The sequence below is a fragment of the Phaseolus vulgaris genome, chromosome 10 (assembly GCF_051622355.1).
Source record: "Phaseolus vulgaris cultivar YP4 chromosome 10, ASM5162235v1, whole genome shotgun sequence".
Classification (NCBI taxonomy): Eukaryota; Viridiplantae; Streptophyta; class Magnoliopsida; order Fabales; family Fabaceae; genus Phaseolus; species Phaseolus vulgaris.
Window position 1 is genome coordinate 41,778,914 of NC_143507.1, and position 17,590 is coordinate 41,796,503.

Below are 17,590 nucleotides of genomic sequence, written 5' to 3' on the forward strand. Positions count from 1 at the left end.
ATTTGCTTTTGTGTGATAACAATTAAGATGCTTTTATTCTCAGTTTATTGTATTTTTTTAATTTTTTTTTAACTAAAATCGTACTTAAACTTATAATTTTGTATAATTTTTTTTTCCAAAATTAAAGTACAACTTCCTTTTTTAATTGAAATCGTTAAGCTCGGCACCACTTTAATTTTTTTAGTAAAATTTATTTGACACTGCAAATATAATAAAAATAATTACTCTATAACTACTCCACTCTTTATTTTAAGCCATGACTTGGATCATTATTTAAGTATTTTTTTTAAATTGTGTTATGTAGCAGGTGGTGATGTTTTGTTTTTAGTTTTTATTTTACGTTGCTTTTGTTTGATACGTAAATGTGTTTTTTAAAATTTTCATTTAATGGTTTATGATTTATTTGCTTTACTTTGTAAATTGTTTTTTATTTAATGTATGTTTTGTTTTTAAGTTAAGTAGTATTTATTTGAAAACTTAAAAATAAATATTTAGACTTTAATTTGAAATTAAGATGTGTATTTAATATATTGATTTTTGTTCCAACTTAAAAGTTGAAATAACCCCATTCAATATTATTATTATTATTATTTTTTTTCATTATGTATTTATAAGTTCTAACTATGTAAAAAATTTAGGTAAAATGGTGATAGCGCGGTTTTAACAAAACTAAAATAAATAAAAAATCAATGCTAAAGTTGTGATTGAAGTCACGACTTCAAGAAAAAAATTAGAAAAAGTTGTGCTTCTTATTATTTTTATACATAATCGCAAGCTTAAATATGATTACAGTAAAAAAAAAATTAAGAGACTTAAAATTTCCTATTTGAAAGCATGATTTTTACATTTTATAATCGTGTAAAAAATGATATACATTTGAAAGCATGTTTTCAAACACAATTTATCCATGACAAAAAGAAAAGTAAAAACTTAACTATTTTAATAAATCATACAAAATACAAAATTGTATCATTTTGATAAATAAATTGTATATCAGTGTGACAAAGAATGGATACATAATATTTTTTTTTAATCAGTCCACAAAATAAATAATAATCCACTAACATGAGATAAAAAAAAAAGTTAACTTTTGATTGATTGCCTCATAAACAACAATTTTTGTCATACTTCGAATTTGGTTCACAAGAAAAGTATGATGGGTGTTTGAACAATTCTTACGATTTCAGCACATAAATCTGAAATATAATTATAGATTTAAAAAAAAATATTTGTGTATAATAAAATTACATTATCAATACTTAAAAAAAAATAAAAGTTTTTGGAAGAATTAAATATTGGATTAAAATAGTGGAATTTTAATTTTTTAAGAATTTTCTGCCGTTGCGATATTCCATCGAGCTTCCTTCCACCGTGCGTGTTGGTTGTGGCTGCTTCATCATCGATCGATCCATTCCAACGTGTCCCTCCACCCAGGGTTTTCACTTTTCCAGTAACACTTTCAAACAAACCAACTCCATAACATAACGATACAACCGAAGAAAAAGAAGAAGAAGAAGATCGCTATTCCCAATCCGTTATCGCAGTTTCGCCAAATCCAACCGCATTGACTCGCACTGCTTTCTCCGTCATGAGAGAGCCTACTGATGGAGCGAGCAAGCCCTCCAAAACCTCATCGTCGGGTACAACCTTCCCTCTCATTCTCGACATCGACGATTTCAAGGTACGTTCGTAATTCCAGCGATTATTTCCTTCAGCTTAGAGAGAATTTCGGTTTCGATTGAAGGAACGTGTTGTTGATCTTGATGTTGATGTTGCTGTTTATGTGTTAGGGAGACTTCTCGTTTGACGCGTTGTTCGGGAACCTCGTCGGCGAGCTTCTTCCGTCCTTCAAATTGGAGGAAGCGGAAGCGGACGGCGGCGAGCCGAACGGGCATATCCGAGCGCCGTCCGATGCGGCCAAGTACTCCTCGCAGGCACTTGCGAGTCCGTTGTTCCCCGAGGTTGAGAAGCTCTTGTCGTTGTTCAAGGATTCCTGCAAGGAGCTGCTTGAGCTTCGGAAACAGGTTTTCCTTCCTCTACCGATTGGTAACTTTTTTTTTTTGGAATTTGATTTGTTTGAGGTCTTGATTTTATTGTTGTTGTGTTTTGGTTGGAAGATTGATGGGAGACTCTACAATCTTAAGAAAGATGTCTCAGTTCAAGACTCTAAGCATCGAAAGACACTTTCTGAGGTGAGTCTCGAATCTACTTGGTTTGTGTTAAGCTAAAATTTGCAATTGTTCCTGCTGAGCATTTGGATCAATGGGTGTGAGGTTGTTGTAGGTTAATTGGTCTTCTACAGTTTGAGCCTTAGGTATATTTTGGTTGCAGAGGAAGAAGAACTTTATCGTTCACTTTAGTCTTATTAAACATGGTCTCAAACCAAAATAAATTGCAATATAGTAATTATTTCTTTTAAAAATTACATTTGTTAGTTCTGAGCTCCTTCTTTTCTGCTTTATTATTTTGCTTTTTTCAGAATGAAGATCTTTTATACCTTGCTATCTAACTAGGTCAGAATGATCTGTTGGGATCGTATGTTTAAATTTTGTGCATTTTTTTTTTTTTATTTCCTTTTCAGCTAGAGAAAGGCGTGGATGGATTGTTTGATAGCTTTGCCAGGTTAGATTCGCGAATTTCAAGTGTTGGGCAGACAGCTGCAAAGATAGGTGATCATCTTCAGGTAGAGAGTTCTTCCATGGTCCGACTATGTTTCATGGGATGGATTGCAGTCTCATTTGTTTGTATTATTATGTTTTATGTTTTATTGGTAAGTCAATTCCTCCTTTGTCTTTGAAATATAATCTCATTTCCAATACTGTTTAATTTTTCAGAGTGCAGATGCTCAGCGGGAAACAGCCAGTCAAACAATTGAGTTGATAAAAGTATTTCAGTTGATTCATGTGGTTTTTACCATTATTCATGTTAGGAAAGTTTGCCAATGGTTGGTTTTTTCTGCAGTATTTAATGGAGTTCAATAGCAGCCCAGGTGATCTGATGGAGCTTTCACCTCTTTTTTCTGATGATAGCCGTGTTGCTGAGGCTGCTTCAATTGCCCAGAAATTACGTAAGAATTGAGATGCTTTTTAATTTATATGATGCTTTAACCCAATTATGTCAACGCTATGCTAATATGTTTATTTTCAGGGTCATTTGCTGAAGAAGATATTGGAAGACATGGAATACCTGTTCCATCAGCTATGGGAAATGCAACTGCTAGCAGAGGCTTAGAAGTTGCAGTTGCTAATTTGCAGGAATACTGCAATGGTAAATATTTTTTTTTATGAAAAACAGGGACATGTTAGCTTATTAATATCACATGTTTCTGTCAAACAGAATAATTAAGAGAATCATAGTTATGTGCATTTCTTGTTAAAACTGCAATATTATAGTCCTTTTTTCATCAAGAATATTGTGACTGACAAAATACATTATTCAATCTAAGAATTTTGTGATCTGTGAGGATGTCTGCTTTCTTTTGTTGCAGATAGAATGGTCAGCATCCTTTAAAAGCTTAATAACTACGCTTAATCAAAACACAAATTTATTTATCAATGATGTTGACATATTTCTGTACGTATGAAACAGCTTCTTCATCTAAGGTCTCTCTAATTAGGCTTATTGGTCACGTAACACCTTTTTATGATCTTCTGGCTTTTACTGTATTTGTCACTATGGCCATCTAGAATTCCAAATACAAAATGAGTTTACTGAACAGAGTGGAGCTCATGTTTAATTTTCCAGAGGTATTTCTGCCTTTTTGTGTTCTGCTTTATCTTGGAATGCAAGTGTCCACATTTAAGGACATGTGCTTTTATCAAGTGTTATCTTTCTTCCATTTGGTGTGATGTGAACCAAATGTAAGCAATATTGAGGATTTAAATTGCATGGAAATTTTGTTTACTACCTTTTTTTCATCCAATAAGATTATCGGTAGCAAATGACTTTACTTAGCCTCGAGGGACACAATTCAACACTAGCTCAATTCTACCTTTCCCCATTAACAGGGTGCATGTTCAGAATTTTGCTTCTTGCCTTTTAGAATATACGAACATGCTGATATTTCTGGATTACCTGACCTTACATAAGGTTACAACCAAAATATTTAGTGGCAACCCATGAATGTTAAAACTGTGTTATGCATTTCTTAAGTAATAAATGTTTGATAATTCTTTCTCTATTTTTGCAGAACTGGAGAATAGATTGCTCTCTCGTTTTGATGCAGCATCACAGAAAAGAGAATTGACCACCATGGCCGAGTGTGCCAAAATTTTGTCTCAGGTAATAAAGTTTTGTTTTACATAATTACATCCCTTTCCCTTTCCCCTATAATCCCCGTGTCACTTTCCCATATTACTATTTTCCATTCAGATAACTTGGATTGTTTTACTGGTAAAACCAAACCAAGAAAAAAAAATTCTGAATTGTTGGTCATAGAAATAGTACCTGATATCATCGATATCTCATGTTCATGGGTTTTTGGAGGCCTTGTGTTATGTTTTTATTTTATATAGCTTATAATTCTTAAGTCCTATAGTTGGATATCTCTTGTTTTACTTGTCAATATCAATTTCAGTCTAATAGGCAGTACATCAAATTGAGTCTGTGCTTGCTTCCTCGTTTCTCATACCTCTGATGATATTCTTTTTTTGTCATCGTTTGTCACTTTCTCTATTATCTCATTTTCAACGATGCTTCCTTTTTCATCCTTCTCTTTCGCCAAATTGAAATGCATCTTTTGTCCATTGTTTATGATAATTCCCTCTTGTTAATTGCAGCACTAATTAATAAAAATTTTAAATTTAAGAGTAAAGGTGTATCGGTCTTCCTTTTGCTTAAATTGCATTGTACTTTGTGATTTGCTAGATGTTGTATAGTTGCCAATACTAAATGGAATTTAATGTTACTTTAGTTGGTCTGCGTATTGATTAAATTGTATTTGAAATTTAACTCATTTTAAATAGAATCCAAGCTTCAATTTATGGTTGTACAGTGTAGTTGTTTGAATGGTTGCTTTCAAATGTTTGTACTTTGTCTCTTATGCTAGCAGTATATTTTACTTACTTATAATGGAAATAAGTAAATTCACTGGTTTTGAATGCATCTACTTACATATCAAATGTTGATTTTTTAGTAAATGATGCATCTATTTAGCTAAATTACTATTTGTAATGCAGTTTAACAGGGGTACAAGCGCCATGCAACATTATGTGGCAACACGTCCAATGTTCATTGATGTTGAAGTAATGAATGCAGACACTAAGCTGGTTCTAGGTGACCAGGGTGCCCAAGTTAGCCCTAGTAATGTTGCTCGTGGGCTGTCCTCCTTGTACAAAGAAATCACAGGTTTGAAATATACTTTCTGCTGCTGTTAGTAAAATGAAAATTTTCTTGACAGAATCAATGACTGATGGTAGTTTTTTACAGATACTGTTCGTAAAGAGGCTGCAACAATCACAGCTGTATTCCCCACACCAAGTGAAGTTATGTCAATTTTAGTTCAGGTACCCAAAAAACTGTCTTCAATGAATATTGCGGTCTTGAACAGGTTATATAGTTTACTGTATTCACAAAAACCAATGTTCTCATAATTCTGTATGCAGCGAGTTTTAGAGCAGCGAATCACTGCCCTTTTGGACAAACTGTTAGAGAAGCCATCTATTGTCAATTTACCTTCCATGGAGGAAGGTGGGCTTCTATTAGTGAGTACAATTATCCAACTTCCTTCATTATTATCATCCAAGAGCCAGTTTAGACAGAAGGCTGATGCCAATGTGATTTGTATTTGATTTGATTTGAGGTTTCAGTATCTTCGAATGCTGGCAGTGGCATATGAAAAGACCCGAGAACTAGCAAGAGATCTACAAGCTGTAGGATGTGGTGACTTGGATGTTGAGGGTAATGTGTTAACTCTAAATATGCATGATTTTCTTAATTGATATCTGGTGAATGGTTTGGAACATAAATGCAAATGATATTAGAAGGACTTATGTTTGTTTGTTAGATGTATTTTTGACAATTACACACATGGTTTTGTAGTGAAACTTAAAAGACAATTATGTTTTCTTGATTTCTTGAGGCTGGTCATCTGTCTACCATATAATACAGTGTGTGTCAGTTGTTGTTGGGGCTTTATTATTTAGACTGTCTGAATTCTCACCTGGTTCCGTTCAACAGAAGAACAACGTGAGAGTGAAGTTATGTTGCATTTGTCTTGGAATTCAGAATTTGAGTTAAGCAAACATAATCTTAGTCATATAATGGGCATGATCATTGCGAATGCTTTTGAATTGTGCTTTCATACTGCTCTGCTTGCTTTGACAATAACTTGTGATTGATGTGCAATATAAGTGTTAGACCTAGAAGTATAATTATTATATGACTCTAATCTTGCCTCATGGCAATTTTGAACTAGGACTTTTGACTTTTTCTTAATTTAATGCATTTTACCCATCTTAGAAATATGTGGTAATGACATATATGCTTCATTCTTGTATTATTAATTCCATTCCCACTAATAAAGTAGTTTTTCAATAAATGTTGATGTGTCTTATGGTAACATGTGCTTTGTGCTGAATTAGAATATTCAAAAAAAGTATTAGGTGACTTAACAAAAAGTTCGCTCTTTATTCAGGTCTAACAGAGTCCCTATTTTCAAGCCACAAGGACGAATATCCTGAATATGAGCAGGCATCTCTTAGGCAATTATATAAAATGAAGGTTTGTGATTGTTTTAATTCTTTTCCCTTACACTTGTAATATGTGGAAATTATTTTATGATGATTCAAATAGTATAATAAAGATCACTATTTGTAGTTATACAGCTTTGATTATAAAAACTAAGCTATGGACATCAAACCAGACCTGATTACTGTAAACAACTAAACCTTGACCAATCATTCCAAATAAAGAAGCAAATATAATTAAATGAAGAAAAATAATGCACGGGCAGCGTGCTTCATACTTTATATGCTACAAAACTTCATAGCTTTGTTAATGGAATTTTAGTGCCATAGCTTGCTAGTAAGATCTTGTAATCGCTGATTGGGTAGCCCTGTTGTTAGAACTTCTGCCTACTGATCTCCAAAAGGAACATATGTTGTCTCCTTGATGAAGGTCTGGTCTATTTCTGCATGTTTTCTCATCAATCTGAACCAAATTATGGTTTTGATGTTGCAGAAAGCAACGTCATAGATACTTCATACATAATTCCAAGGTCACCAAGCATGATTTTTATCAATAATAGTTCACATAGCATCTAGGTCATCAAATATGATTTTTATTCATGTCTTGAATCCATTTTTCCTGTTTTAAGGCTTCTTGTACTGGTTTGGCGATCTTAATAGAATAATGGCTGATATAAAACTGTAGTGTTTCATAAAAAGGTGTTTAGTCGACACTAGACACAAACAGATATTTAACATAACATTTTTTTTTTTTGCTCAAGGTAACAAGCAAGTATTCAGTATTAGAATTATAATTAATAAAAATAATTTCTAAAGACTCTACAGTAGGAGTGCTTACCTGACAGTTGGGGTTGCTATTGAGCCTAGTTGGGTTTTCTCCTTCTATTGTGTATAAATAATGGCTTGTTGGCTTTGTTTTGAATTGCTTCAAATGCTTCTGATATGCTGTTAGTAGTTAGTGCGAGAGGAAGATGCCAAATCTGCACATGAGCAAAAGCAATAAGGAAGAGAGAAAGGCTCACCGAAAGCTCAACATGAGGCCCCTATGATTAATAACACTGGCTGAAGTTGAAGGGGTAGCGATATTATCATGTGACACTTGACATCTATTAGAAAGTAAACTTTAAGTCTAATTCAATCTTATAAAATTGACTTATTATATGTATCCAGTTATATTGTAATTCGGTCTTATCTCTAGTCGATGTGAGATCTTAAACTAACCCTCTTACGTTGAAAACTGGACATCTCGAGCATGAGACTAGATATTTATGGATGGTCCGATGACAAGCCTAATAAACCTCGTTAGAATAAATTCTAATATCATATTAGGAAGTAACTTTATATTCTCATATGCTACAAAACTAGCATATGAGGTTTGCAACCATATTATATTCTGTAATTTGACTTTTATCTGTAGTCAATGTGGAATCTCCAAAAAAACACCATTAAAAACATAAAATTTGGCAACTTTAGGGGTTAAATTTTGACTGCCCTAAGATCCAATACATGACAATGTTGACTCCGAATATGGAGAAGGCAACAGAACCAAAGGCATAATGTGAAATACTTTCAAAATAGAAATAGAAGGGAAGTCACATAATGGATTGGGGTAACACTATCGAGAACCTAAGTATGGCTGAAACAACTTCTCTCCAATACGATTTTGGAACAAACATTTGAAATAGAAAATTCTTGATAACTTCAAGGAAAAGGCAATTTTTCTGTTTGAGTGACTCATTTTGCTGTAGGATATTGACACATGTTAGTTTATGAATAACATGGTTTTGTTGTAGAAAATTAGGACAATTCTGATTCAGCTATTCCTTTCCACTGTTCAAGCATAATCATTTAATTGATCTTCCAATAGAAGTTCAAGAATAGTTGAAACACCTCCAATCAATCTTTCATCTGGTGAATTCATGAAACCTTAATTTAGTCACTCACAAAAGAAACTAACCATTTTGCAATAGAAATTATAAAAAATAGGAGCTGGTCCCCCAAACCAAACATGAGAATGAACGCTCATCTTTTCTATTATTGACAACAAATTAGCTTTTTTGAAATAGATGTAAATCACAATTAAAAGACTCGATGAACTCTAAAATAAACATATGAGGAACAATGCTTGAAGAGTTAAGATTACTTAAAGGAGGACGCACTAGACATTGACATTGAAGTCTAATTTGGGAAGGCACAAACTCATAACTAGTCTAATGACATGGAGTGGACACATTCAGTTTGGCAATGCCTTTTGTTTCTACACAATGCAGATTGTATAGCCTTCCCCATTAATGTTCAGTTCCATGTGTTCTCACTGAGACAAGATCTTGAATGACACAATAGGAAGGAAAGAATGCTACTGTTTACTACACATATCAAATCTTGAGTAACTTTATATATCAAATCAAGATTAATTGTGGAGTGAAGGAGCATGATGCACATTTTGTACGTGAAGAGAGGGTTGGAGTTGAAGGCTGCCACTTTCAGCAATTGGGTATGACTGACTGTGGCAGTGGTGATGCAAATGAATGCCAATAGGGAATCGTGTGGTATGCACAATATGGGAAAATGTCCTTGAAAGAGTGTGACGTGGCTTCCAGTAACAAGTCTCGTGGCAGTGGTCAATTCGTCGAAGTTGCTGGTCTATTAAAAGTAGGTGGTGGGATAGTGGTTGTAGAACTTGTAGTGCAACTGAAGGTGCCACTTAGGCACTGATGGCAGCAAGGAAGCCTGCCTAAGTTGGTCACAATGAAGGTGGAGACTAGGATTTATGTGTCTATGAAGGAAAGTGAATACTATTTTCTGATGATTCAAAGGTATAAAACACAGTTCACAATTTATACTACTTGAACTTAAAACTAAGCTAGAATTATGGACAAATCAAACCTGGTTACTGCAATTAAGGAAATTTATACCAATAAACCCTAATAGGGGAATATATCTAATAAAATCTGTACAAAAAAATAAATAATGTAGAGACTAAAAATCTTACACATGTTGCAACACTAATTCAATTGGACTCCAATAACATTTATGTCCCTAAAAAATACAGGTGGAAGAATTGCGAGCCGAAAGTCAGCAGATTTCTGATTCATCTGGGTCAATTGGACGCGCAAAAGGAGCTTCAGTAGTTTCTTCTCAACAGCAAATATCTGTTACTGTTGTAACCGAGTTTGTGCGTTGGAATGAAGAAGCAATCTCAAGATGCAATCTATTTGCTTCCCAGGTAATTAGTTGTTTGCTTTATTTTACAGGGCAGTGCAGTAGTTGCTTAGGGTAACTGTAGTAAGGACCTTCGGCCAAGTAAGTTTTGTTTATATGGATTAATGAAGCATAATGAGGTTGTTTTTTGTAGGCTTGTTCAAATTCATTTCATGTTGGTAAACTAAATACATATTTGGACCAGTATAAAAATCAAAGAGCCTTATTATGCTCATACTAAATGTGATTTTTCTTTATATTATAGTTTATCAAAACATTTTTTTAATAATTCACCATTTCATAATAATGCGTTTTTTGTTTGGCACTTACCAATGTTTAGGTAGTTAAGCTCTGATATTTTGATCTGAAATCAATATTTTAGTCCTTTATATGAATAATTGAAAGTATTCTTTTACAGCCTGCAACACTTGCAAACCATGTAAAAGCAGTGTTTACTTGCCTGCTAGACCAAGTAAGTTAGTTTCACACTTTGTCAGCATTCAGATATATAATACCTTTAGTGCATTCGAGTTCATTTTGAGGGGTCATTTTCTTTCTACTTTACAGGTTAGTCAATATATAGCAGATGGGCTTGAACGGGCTAGAGACAGCCTGACGGAAGCAGCTAATTTGAGGGAAAGATTTGTGCTGGGTACCAGTGTTACCCGTAGAGTGGCTGCTGCAGCTGCATCTGCTGTAAATACATGATCTTTTTGCATGCTCTTGTTAAAGTATATATAGAAGTGTAAAATACGAGTACATTTCACCAGACAATTTAACATTTATTTGTTGATATGCAGGCAGAGGCAGCTGCAGCTGCTGGTGAAAGTAGTTTCAGATCTTTCATGATATCTGTACAACGATCTGGAAGCAGTGTAGCCATTATTCAACAAGTACAATTTGAGCCTTGATTTTTAATTACTATTTTTAGATATTAACAAATTCTATAACTGAAATGAGTAATTCTCTGCAGTATTTTTCTAATTCTATATCTCGGCTTTTGCTCCCTGTTGATGGGGCACATGCTGCTGCTTGTGAGGAAATGGCTACGGCAATGTCAAGCGCAGAGGCAGCTGCTTATAAAGGATTACAACAGTGCATTGAAACTGTCATGGCTGAGGTCAGTTGTACCTATAATATTTTGAGTGATAACCAGTGGTCAACTACATTAAACATCATTGCTACTCTGTCTGCATACTATCCATCTAATAGAAAGGGGCTGGTGTGTTTTCTTTTGCTGTTCAAGTTGGAATCATAACTCCTAAACTCTTAAGTATTTCACTTTAAACCCCTTGACAGGTGGAGCGGTTGCTTTCAGCTGAACAAAAGGCTACAGATTATCGATCACCTGATGATGGAATGGCTCCTGACCACCGGGCAACCAGTGCCTGCACAAGGTGGATGTTTCTTGAAACTTGAACTGAAACTACTGAATACTGATGATTTTGATATTTTCTGTAATTTATATCTCTGCGCATGTGAACTAGGCTGTTTTTACTTTGTTGAATATTTGAAATTTTATGATTTCATTCTTCATGTATATTTAGCATGGTTTCAAAAATTGGATCAGTTCAAGGATTCAAGGTCCAACTGAGCTTGTTTTCATACATACCTATGAATACATGAAATTATATAAAAATATAATGTATGTTAGTAAACAAGTAGAATAAAGCACTGGTTCACTGGTTTCTAACCTTCTGCTTTTAAAGGGTTGACCAGAGACTAGTCAAAACATAAACTCTTGATCTCCCTTTCTAAACTGGTTGGTTTGAAAAACAAGCAAGGCTGTATAGATTCCAGACACTACACTACCGATGTCAATGTTATTTAAGGGACCAAGTTTTAATCTTATTTGAAATAGATATCAGCATTTAATTTTTAGTTTATTCCTCCAACTTTGTATTCTTAACTAACAAGTATACTTTGGTTTCCTGTGTCAGAGTTGTTGCTTATCTTTCCCGTGTGTTGGAATCTGCATTTACTGCTCTAGAAGGCCTTAACAAACAAGCATTCCTGACTGAGTTGGTATGATATGGTGTTTCTGATCATTGAATATAATATTGATTTGATGACTTTTTGAATGAAAGAGTTGGCTGCTTGTACAGAATCATTTAGGAGGATGATCTTTTCACAAGGTTCTTGGATCTTAAAACAAACTTTAATCGGTTGAAAGTCTCTTTTCTTGTAGTTGACAGTGTCTATCATTGTTTTTTCACTGGGGGAAAGTGGTTCTTTTGATTGTTTACTTGTTTGTGATAGTTCAGTTCCTAATCAATGTTTACTGATGGAGAAGGAGCCATACTATTGATTCATTTGTTGCTTCTAAGGAAGATCCAGCTTTCATGTAACGTCAGTCCAATCTGTCTTGGGTGGTTAATTTGGTGCAAGTGACACTGATTTGCTTCTGCCTGAAACTTTTTATTGCTTTCAACAGTATACTTTCATCTACTTATATTTATTACTCAATTATTTCAAAATTTGGAATCTGTCCAGTTCGTTAGCACTAATGTTATTGGGATTGCTGCTTTCTTTTGTGTCTGGACCATTTAAACATTATCTTTCACATTCATGATATGGACTCTACCCATAACACTTAGCTGAGCTGCTTTTTTAGAGAGAAAAAAAACAAGACCTTATGTATTTGTTGGGGAGTAAGAACAAGACAGAATTATACCAAGATATGGCAAGAAAATATAAAATGAAATTTGACTAAAAAATGGTTAATAATAAAGAATTTTGTTTGAGCCAACTGTGCATTAATAATGATCTTCAATGTTTGTTCTATTACCTGCCTTACTTGCATTATGCTATTTTTATTAATTGTGCATCATCGCCATTTTACCAGTTTGTGAGATGGCTATGGTAACATATTATATGTTGCTTGGGCTCTTTGTCCTAATTTCATTGATAACATGATAAATTTTGTCATTATAGGGGAATCGGTTGCACAAGGTGCTACAAAACCATTGGCAGAAGTATACTTTTAATCCAAGGTAATTGTCTGGGTCCTACATTCCTTATTTTCTCTAGCTTGTATATACATATTACTGTAACAAGTACTGCTTTGATATGGCAAAAAAATGTTCATAAGCTAATCACAAATTAATCCTTCTGAATTTTCTTTCGTCACCTTATGTATTTATTATAATGTTTGAATTATTTTCTCTATGCGCGTCTACTTGTGTACTTTAGGTTTTGTGAGAAGTCTTTTCGTCTCCAACTTCAAAATTTATGCTGAAAGTAATTTATGAAGTTTATATTTGTCACCAACTGGTTCTATAATATCCTGTTGATTGTTGTATGCTCATGAATTGCTTTGCAGTGGGGGGTTGCGACTGAAGCGTGACATTACTGAATATGGAGATTTTCTGCGTAGTTTCAATGCTCCTTCTGTTGATGAAAAGTTTGAATTGTTGGGCATGTAAGTTGAATGACATGCAATTTTTTTTTAAAATTCAAACCCCCCACCTCTCCCATTTTTACATACTAATTTCTGAAGGTTTTCTTTAGAACGGCCAATGTATTTATTGTTGCTCCTGAGAGCCTTGCAACTTTGTTTGAGGGCACACCCAGCATACGGAAAGACGCTCAAAGGTATAATTACATTGGATCTGTAAATAATGCAATGATTTATGTTTTATTGTTGGCTGTTATTATTATACTGTCCTCACCATCAGTATAAAATGACTCATAATGACATTTATATAAAAAAAATATATATTTTCCTGTTGCTGTTCTATTTCCTTTACACTCTTAAATAGTTTCATGAAGAGTCTTTGGGGTGAGAGTAATCCCCGATCAGGATATTAATTGTGAAGATTGTCCCTTCACACTTAACCATTGAATTCAAGCTTGGTTACAACTGAAGCCACCCTTTGTGGGTAGCCTTACGGTAATTTGGTTATTTAAGATGACCATATTAAGGATTCCAGGAAGATAAGTGGATCAAATGGAAGATTATTCAATAAAAAGTGATAAAGGACAATGTTAGGAAAAACTGTTGAAATTATCTGTTTAAATGATTTGACTAAAACTTTGTTTTTGATAGTCTAATGACGTTTACTGAATATGTAGTTCACACCACCTGTCAAGATAAGTCTTGGTGGTGGTGATGGTGGTTTTAGTAAGCCCCCCTCTCCAACACACAACATCCCAGTGAACAAATTAATTAATGTTGTTGAGTATGTTTGGTGATGAAAATGTTCATTTCTCTGCTGTGCAACAGATTTATTCAACTTCGGGATGACTACAAGGCAGCCAAACTTGCGTCCAAACTAAGTTCCTTGTGGTCTTAACAAAAGTCAGCTTGTGATCTGATCTTAAAATCTCTGGGTATGACTACATTCACCTGTTTCTTGGCTATGGGTACTGATGCTTGAACTGAATTCATTGGCGGTGTTAGAAGAGTGATTTAACAATTTGTTCTATACAAAATCATAGGAGGTTATTCAGTGACCGTTTTAGTAGAATTGAGTGTTCTTTCTTGCTGAATATTTGGAGGCATGAATAGGAAGGGAGACCATGTAGATTTGTAATTTATTTTTTATGCATAGTTTTCCTTTGTGAATGTAGTTGTATTTTTTTTGTTTTTGTTTGCGGAGTTGTTGATATTTGGTGCTAAGTGGACCAGGCTTAGACCGAGTAAATATAGTCAAATATTTGGACTCGTCGTGTAAATTAGTTTTTTTATGGAATGCAACGTATCATCTGTTGATCAGACTTCTCTGAAGAACATTCAAATCATAACTTAGGGGAAGATGACCAATTAGTCGTATGTTGAAATCATTTACCTCGGACTTGAGATCTCATTTCTGATTGAACCCAAAGGTAGAAGAGGGAGAAAACTCCCATACTCAAGTAAACCGTTATTACTGAAAATAAGAATGATATAACGGCTGTTATAGGACTTTGTAAAGGAGAGATTGTCCAACACTCTAGGATCATTTCATGTTTATGTTATCTATCTCATATAATCAAAATTATTCATTCACATTAAATGAATATGAACTTCGATCCTTTCTTCAATTTTCATGGAAGCTGTTTGTGTACTAGCTTAGACCGGTTAATCCGTTCTAAACTAAAGAATGAATGAGATAACTACTTTAGAAATACTTTTAGAAAAATAAATAAATAAAATAATTTTTCATTAGCTAAATTAGTGTATATACAAATTATATACTACTTTTTAAAGAAGTTAATGAGTTTCTACAAAGTAGTTTAAATATAAATTAATTTTAATTTCTGAGAAATTTTGATAGTTATCCAAGATTGAAGTTGCTAGAATTAATAACAAAATGCAAGTTACAACCAGGCAAACTGCTTAACCACAGTTGACATGCAAAGTGGTATGCATTACTTGTGGACAGAGTGTGGGCATACCATACCAGGGTATTTCTCAACAAATGGCTTCCTGCACCCAATCATTCTAAAAAATCATTTTACACATTTTAAAAGTACTTCTGGATTACTCTTTCTCAAATATTTCCTAAACATACTTTTCATAACCTTTTCATTTTAGAAATTAAAAAAATGTGTTCTGGAAAGAATATACTTTCCTATTCCGAAAATATACTTTGCTTACAAAACTCTTATTTTGGAATCACTCAAAATTATTAAGGATAATTCTGGTATTTCAAAAAAAATGTAGAAGTGCAAGAAGAAAAGAAAAATATAAGGGTGCATGAAGAAATACTCACCACCATACTAATGAATCAAATACCTCCATTGGATTCTTTCTTGGAAGACAAGATTTTCTTTCGTTATTCTTTTTCCTCTTTCCTTTTACTCGTATTCTTATCAACCTCATCTTTTTAAAATCCTATTTTCAATAAATATTCACTCAAATAACCCATGTGCCACATTGTTTACATGAATCTGCACTTGAAAAATCAGTTGGTCAGACCGATTTCTTCTTGCTTACATAAATTTTTATTTATCTCTAACTGTAGAATTTTTTTCTCTAATACTCATTATGCAGGCACACTAGCAGCAAAACTAGTTACAAGCCAAAATTAAGCTTTGAAATCAAAGTCATACATAATCATTACTTCCAAAAAAACCACTTAAAAGTTAAAGCTGCCATGTTGATAGTACACCTCAACAGACGTTGACATATCACAGGGAAACTAAAGATTCTCATTCATAACTAACAAAAATATAAACAAAATCTTATTAAATATAAAGTGACACTAGTAAACTAAATAATTTTTTTATGAATTTGTTGTTTACAGCACAACATCTAGTGCAATAACTTCACCCATAAGTAAAACTCCCCCAAAACTGGGTGGTCTAGAAATGGTTAAATAAAAAAGAAAAGAAGTTATTGCAGACTGAATGATAGCTATAAAACATTGCTGATGTTACCTATAACAGAACTTGATGATTAATTGCTTGATTACTAGAGCAATCAAAACCAGCACTAAAGTATCTAATACACACTGATGAAGAAGAGTAAAGTGAAAGTGAAAGTAATTAAAATGCCCCACTCATCTTAGTCCAACGTAATGCAATGTCCTTTCTCAATGCAACACCAAATTAAAGTTACTCTTTCTAGCTGGTCTCCAATAGGAAACAAACACTGCACACACTCTTATTTTATTTTACTTTCACAATATCATCTCCTTCAAATTTCATTTTCTTCTAATTTTGTGCCAAAAAGAGAGACACACGAAGCGCAAATCACGGTTTTATTTCTTCATTTTCAACCAATTAAACCAAAATAATTGATTCTTAAAAAAATAGTTTGAATTTAATGTGCATATATAAGTGTGTGTGTGTATATATATCTCCCAAAGTGAAAGAGACAGAGATTGCCGAAATTAGCGCCATTGTTAGCATGGCAATGCATAGTGGGAGCTTAATGGTAAACGAAATAAGTGTTTGATTCCTTATTTGGTTCTGAATTATTGGTAAGCAATATTGAACTTTGGTGCTATAATTAAAACCCTTCTTAGTTGGCTGATTGAGAATATATATATATATATATATATATATATATATATATATGTTATTTTTTTTATGTCTGCATTATCTTCTATTGTCAATAAATAATACATTGGACTAATTTAATAATATGCAAATACCAAATCCTCCATGTGTTGTGTCTGCACAAACTCTCTAATATCACTGCAGAATCTGTTCTGGATTCGTTCTACTCTATATTTTCTATATTTTGTATTTTTCTCTGAACCAAATAGATCCGTTACATTCATAACTCTGTACTTGATTCTTTTTAAACTCTATTCTTTAATCTCTTTTAAGGCATCTACTTATACTTTCAATTTATTTTATACTCTATACTATGTACCTGATGAGTTAACATATCGGTTAGTGTATTATATAATTTTTCATGTAAAGGGAATCAGATAATCAGATAGTAATTCCTGTATTCTCTTTTAACCTTTTATCTAGAGTTTGGATTTTGGCTCTTCGTTTAAAGTGTATTTGTAAAAATTTATCTGACGTTTAAGTAAGTATTTGGTATTCAGATGAATTATTATAATAACAAAGTAAATTTGTTTTGATTGTTGTTCCTATTTATATAGTTTTTGTGAACGTTTTATTGTTGGACCGAGATTAAGATATGTATCATGATTAAGAGTGTATTACATAATCTTCCGTACAACTTATCCTAAGTTAATCTTTTATTTACCTTAATACATTCTTCTTGTGATGGTCCAGTGACAGTTGACCAGTATTAAATA

The 17,590-nt window shown here is 33.3% G+C and overlaps 1 protein-coding gene across 1 annotated transcript; it reads left to right on the plus strand.

Annotated features, from left to right (window-relative positions):
• The first annotated feature begins 1,137 nt into the window (after positions 1-1,137).
• Positions 1,138-14,604, plus strand: SEC10 (exocyst complex component sec10). The gene is made up of 24 exons (XM_068621327.2): positions 1,138-1,681; positions 1,791-2,024; positions 2,118-2,192; positions 2,582-2,683; positions 2,835-2,885; positions 2,962-3,067; positions 3,148-3,267; positions 4,190-4,281; positions 5,178-5,346; positions 5,428-5,504; positions 5,604-5,702; positions 5,808-5,898; positions 6,635-6,720; positions 9,739-9,912; positions 10,306-10,359; positions 10,455-10,583; positions 10,688-10,780; positions 10,861-11,007; positions 11,187-11,284; positions 11,828-11,912; positions 12,822-12,880; positions 13,210-13,308; positions 13,398-13,481; positions 14,113-14,604. Exons 1-24 carry the CDS (start codon positions 1,589-1,591, stop codon positions 14,180-14,182), a joined length of 2,487 nt encoding a protein of 828 aa, XP_068477428.1. The 5' UTR covers positions 1,138-1,588; the 3' UTR covers positions 14,183-14,604.
• The last annotated feature ends 2,986 nt before the right edge of the window (positions 14,605-17,590 follow it).

Excerpts from the sequence above, each read along its gene's own strand:
- SEC10 (XM_068621327.2), top strand. The coding sequence starts at position 1,589 with ATGAGAGAGCCTACTGATGGAGCGAGCAAGCCCTCCAAAACCTCATCG. Across the intron at positions 5,703-5,807 it reads AGGAAGGTGGGCTTCTATTA|TATCTTCGAATGCTGGCAGT; the intron begins GTGAGTACAATT and ends TTGAGGTTTCAG. Across the intron at positions 6,721-9,738 it reads GGCAATTATATAAAATGAAG|GTGGAAGAATTGCGAGCCGA; the intron begins GTTTGTGATTGT and ends TAAAAAATACAG.